The sequence below is a fragment of the Piliocolobus tephrosceles genome, chromosome 5 (assembly GCF_002776525.5).
Source record: "Piliocolobus tephrosceles isolate RC106 chromosome 5, ASM277652v3, whole genome shotgun sequence".
Taxonomy (NCBI): Eukaryota; Metazoa; Chordata; class Mammalia; order Primates; family Cercopithecidae; genus Piliocolobus; species Piliocolobus tephrosceles.
Genome location: NC_045438.1, coordinates 116,145,228 through 116,150,416, shown reverse-complemented (window position 1 = coordinate 116,150,416; position 5,189 = coordinate 116,145,228). Strand labels below are relative to the sequence as shown.

The 5,189-nt window shown below is 41.4% G+C and overlaps 1 protein-coding gene across 2 annotated transcripts in view; it reads right to left on the bottom strand.

Annotated features, from left to right (window-relative positions):
• Positions 1-4,571, bottom strand: part of LOC111549804 (glutathione S-transferase A3) — a 12,156-nt gene extending 7,585 nt beyond the window's left edge. The window contains exons 1-3 of one of the 2 annotated variants that reach the window (XM_026455471.1): positions 4,524-4,571; positions 2,243-2,350; positions 192-243 (exon numbers count right to left, since the gene is read on the bottom strand). In XM_026455471.1, coding sequence (XP_026311256.1) covers positions 192-243; positions 2,243-2,329 — 139 coding nt within the window. In that variant the 5' untranslated portion in view covers positions 2,330-2,350; positions 4,524-4,571. The remainder of the gene's footprint in view (positions 1-191; positions 244-2,242; positions 2,351-4,523) is intronic. The other variant, XM_026455472.2, reaches the window with a different exon arrangement.
• Positions 4,572-5,189: the final 618 nt, after the last annotated feature.

Genomic DNA, 5,189 nt, shown 5'->3' with positions numbered 1-5,189 from the left:
GGGAGGCTGAGGCAGGAGAATGGCATGAACCCGGGAGGCTGAGCTTGCAGTGAGCCAAGATCACGCCACTGCACTCCAGCCTGGGCGACAGAGCGAGTCTCCGTCTCAAAAAAAAAAAAGAATCTTCAACTGTACCTTCTCTACTAGATCCCAGATACCCTCATCAGAGGCACTTAGAGACTTGATCTTACCATTTCTTAACTTTTCCAAATCTTCTGGAGATTCTATAAATTTCTCTTCAAACTGAAAGCAGAAACAGTAAATGGGTTCTTGTTAGTTCGTTCCATAGCATTATAGACTTGTGACCTTGAATGGCCCCCATCTTGTACATAATTTGGAGAACATAAGATTTCTGAGTTTGGTAGGGGACACAGAAGAAGTTCGTCAGGGCTGCTTGGAAATTTAGATTAGATCCCTCAAGAAACAGGCAAGGGTCGGACCAATTAACTGCTCAATCTTCTTTTTCATTTATTTATTTATTTTGAGACCAAGTCTTACTTTGTCGCCCAGGCTTGAGTACAGTGGTGTGATCACGGCTCATTGCAGCCTTGATCTACCAGGCCCAAGTGACCCTCCCACCTCAGCCACCTCTAGTAGCTGGGATGATATTTATGCACCATCACATCCAGCTAATTTTTTATTTCTATTTTGTAGTGCTGGGGTCTCCCTATGTGGTCTAGACTCATCTTGAACTCCTGGGTTCAAGCAATCCTCCCCCATCGGCCTCCCAAAGTGCTGGGATTAAAGGTGTGACCCACTGCTCCTGGCCTGCTCCATCTTTTAGTTCACTTCACCTCCCCACGATCTCACAAATGTCCATGATTAGGGAGGGAATGTCACTGGAGAAAAGGCACTGAGCTGCAGAACTGATGTTTGGGTGACAGCGAAACAGGGTATTCATTTGTACAAAGAAAACAACCTGGAATGACAGTGTTTGGATTTCTTATGTGCTTGTTTCCTTATCTGATTGAGAAAGGGTGACGCTAAAGTTTCAAGGCCTCGTGAAGCAATGGAGGAGAAAGCGCCGTCCCAAGGTTCAGGTCCACAGGGCGCTGTGAAGCTGAAGGGGTGCACTAGAATTTCCCTTCACAGGACGCCACTTCACCTGAAACCCTCCTTTTCTGCTGACACCCGAGGGACAAGATCTTCTGAGTTTTTCCATTACTTTCTGTGGAGGAAAACCCTCAGGCAGTTACTGAGGGACTCTGGTCTGGACTGGGAAGTGTTTTTCTCAGTGACACCTCTAGAAGACAGCGCTTAGCGAAGTCCCACAGACACCTCCCAGCATTTCCTGCTCAAACACTGGAAGGATGGCCTGGTAGCACTGGGGAATGCTTGGGTGTTCTAGAAGCCCCCACCCCTGATTTTAATCACCTGTTTACTTATCTGAGTCCTCGTAGACATGTATGTAGTTTGCCTCAGGGCAGGAATTGTGTCTGCCTTGTCCACTGTCAATCCTCAAGACAGAACCTGGCACTTAGTAGGTGCACAACAAAATAGCTGCTGACTGAATATACTCAGTCTTTAACAGGCCATTTGTTACAATCCACTCCCTCCCTGCCTTCATTGTGATTTATAGTTTGTTTAATGGCACTTAGTTTCTTATGTACTTACCATTTTATTGCGTAAATTTCTCATATGTATATAAAATACACATAAAGTACAACAGTCCTCTTTGTTTCAATCATCTAGCTGCAATAATCCCCAACCCAAGCCAGTCTTTCATTTGTATGCCCAACTTCTCTCCTCCTCTAGTCATAATATGAAACAAATCTGAGGCATCATATTATCTCATCCTAAATACTTTGGTGTGTATCTCTGAAACATAACAGAAACATCATACCTAACATCACAAAATCACACTCATAATTTAACAATAATTCTTTAATATTACCTAATATTCAATCAATATTCAGGTTCCTGATTGTTATGTGTCATAAGTTATATTTTATAGTTTGTTTAAACCCTAATGCAAATAAGGTCCACTCATTGTGATTAGTTGATGATTTTTTTCAAAATATATTTTCATTGTTCATGTCTTCTTTTTCATGTGCTCTTTGATGGACAGATTTTTAAAATTTCATTTGGTAAAATCTGTCCATTTTTAAAAATATAACTGGGGATGTTTTTATTGGAGGCCAAAATATTCACAGGTCATCTAGTATGGAAGTCTCTTGGCTTACTAAAATATTTTGACACAATCAATTAGGTCCAACTTAAGATGACCTAACTCAGAACATACCTCCACTCCAGCTGCAGCCAAGAGCCACCGGATGGGCTCCATTCTGCCCCGTCCATTGAAGTAGTGAAGCTTGGGCTTCCCCGCCATGGTAACAGTCTCTTGGTTTCTCTAAAATGAATGAATGAACACATGAATGGATGAATGAATGAGTCTAGAGAAGCAAAATGCATGCTAGTATATATATGGTGGAACAACAGGAGTGTCTTCCTTCTTAGCAGGATTGTTTTCACCTGTGAATTCTGTTTGCACTAGACAGGTCCAACACCAATGTGACTTCACAGGGTCCCTCTGAGATTCTGAGGCTTTCCTGTGTAAGACCTTTGTTTTCATTTATTTATTTTTATGTTGGTAATTATTTCAGGCACTACTAACTTGCATTATGTTCCAACCTGTTTGGTGACTTCATGTGCCTTATAAAAACTATATGTTCTATTGATATATCTAGCTCTCCTCTCAAGACTTCCCAAATTATAGAGATAGGAGGGATCTAGCTAGCCCTTCCTCCAGGTTTGTGCAATTTGCCAACTAGCTAGTTAGTGTCAAAGTCTGGATTAGAACCTAGGTCTTCTGACATTCAGACTAGTTTCTTCCTGTTTGCCTTATTATTGAATATTTACAGCCTGCAGAAGTTACCATTTTTGTGTCCCCCACCCCTCAAACTGTGAGCTCCTGGGCAGCAGAGAAGTTGTCATCGTCTTTAAGCACAGTGTAGTGCATTGCTCAAAGTTCAGTCCGTGCTTCATAGGCTATAACATGGCTCGACATCTCAAGAGCAATCCTTTTTTTTTTTTTTTTTTCCATTTGCCTCATAGGGGTCGCTGTTTTAGAATACAGTGTATAGAGTAATTAAAAACAAACCAGGGCTGGGCATGGTGGCCCAAACTTATAATCCCAGCACTTCGGAAGGCTGAGGAAGGAAGATTGCTTGAGCTCAGGAGTTCAGGACTGGCTTGGGCAATTAAATAAAGTCTCTATTTAAAACAAAAAAGTTAGCCAGGATTGGTGTTCCACACCTGTAGTCCCAGATACTCAGGAGGCTGAGGCAGGAAGATCACTTGAGCCCAAGATGTTAAGGCTGCAGTGAACCATGGTCACATCACTGCACTCCAGCCTGGGTGACAGAATGAGACTGTCTCAAAACTAACAAACAAAAACTGTGAAAGAAAAAAAAAAAAAAAAAAAAAACAAGCTAGAATTATGGCAATAAAACAACCAATCCTGATTATGAAACCCACCAATCTGCCATTTATAAAGAATGATCAAAGCAACCAAACTCTGCCACATAGCAGAAACATCATGACTACACAAAAAATTACTTTAAAAAATTGAGTAAGTGCTTTGGTAGGGTAGCCCAGGGTAATATTTAATTTGGCAGATAGGAAGAACTTGCACATAGAAGGACTTTGCATGTTCTGTTGGACAGGGAATATAACAGCTTAAGAGGGGGTTATTGCTATTCTTAGATCCACTTGCCTACTACCCTAAAAGTCCTTTATATTTAGATTCACTTGCAATTTTGAGACTTTAAACCCTGTTCGCCCTTTGGTCCCAGATATGTTGAACAAGAAGGAGGAGGATAAGGAGGAAGAAGAGGCGGGAGAGGCAAAAGAGGGGGAGGAAGAAAAAAGAGGGCAAAGAGAACAAATAGAAGGAGGGAAGAAGGAGGAGGAGAAGAAGGAAAAATAGCATGCTACTTGGTGCTCAGTCACAAAGTCACTTGTATGAGCAATAAACTAATCTGTGTAAAATCAATGATGGAAGTGTAAATTTAGATCTTGATTGGCAAGCATTGATGATTGGTTTCCCATTTGGAAGTACCAGTTCTAGAGGAATACAACCATCCAGATGTATTTTCTTTTCACTGATCAAGTGGTGCTCCCAAATGTGTGACCCTGCCAACTTTAAATCTAGTATAATTGTGTGTTGACTTCTGTATGAATCACATGAATACATGTTTTTAATAAACAGCTTTACCATAAGCAAGCTGCAGCATGTGGCCTGTCACCGATGTGGTTGTATCTTCAGATTGCCCACAATGATACCGCTCTCACTTTTCTCATATCATCAAATTCTTTGCCCTTGTTTTCTAATCGTTGAATATTATTTTTCTTTACCGACATGTCCTTCAGGAACTAACAAACAATGCTTAAATTATCTCCTAAGCACACACAAAAGCAGCAAGGACATAAAGTACTCACACAAACTGACACATTTAAAATTGTTTTTCCTTAGTGAAGTAGACATGAGAACATTTATGAAGATTTTTAAGGTCAGTACTAACCTGATTAAAGTCCAGCTGGTCTCCGCTCAGGTTCTCAAGGCCACCTCCTGATGTACACGTTTGGCGGTTTAAATACTATGACAACTGCCTTCTGAAGAGGGTGGAGTCTAGTTGGGAGCGGCCACTCCCACACCACTTTAGTCTCCAGAGTTCCAAGCTCTGCTGGGAAGAAAATGACAGCAATTAATTTCAAGGCTATCCATAAAAGCACAAAAAGATTTCAGATCTATCTGGCTGCCTCAGAAGGTCACTGGGGACCAGTATCCTGTAAACACTGCTTAAGGAGGATCTGGTTAAATAGGCTGCAGTTTTATGACAGATGAGAAAACATTGTGGAGAGAGGAGGAAAGTGTCATAAAAGGGTGATGTCAGGAAAGAGGATAGGGAGATTTGATAAAGAACATGGGGAGATTGCTTTCTAAATTTGTTTAAAAAGACTAAATTACAAATAATGTCACAAAGTTTTATAGGCCCAAAGAATCTGGCTGAGTTGTCCTTGCCCTGGGCAGACAAAAGACCTCAGCTGCTTTCCCTGAGGTCATTTGCAGATTTTTCTCTATGATGTACAAGCTAGCCTTTATCGCTAGTCCAGTGTTTGGTGCACTCTTTTCTCCCCTGCTCCCAGGCATCCTGTGCTTCCTCTGTCCTGCCACTCTTTCTACACTC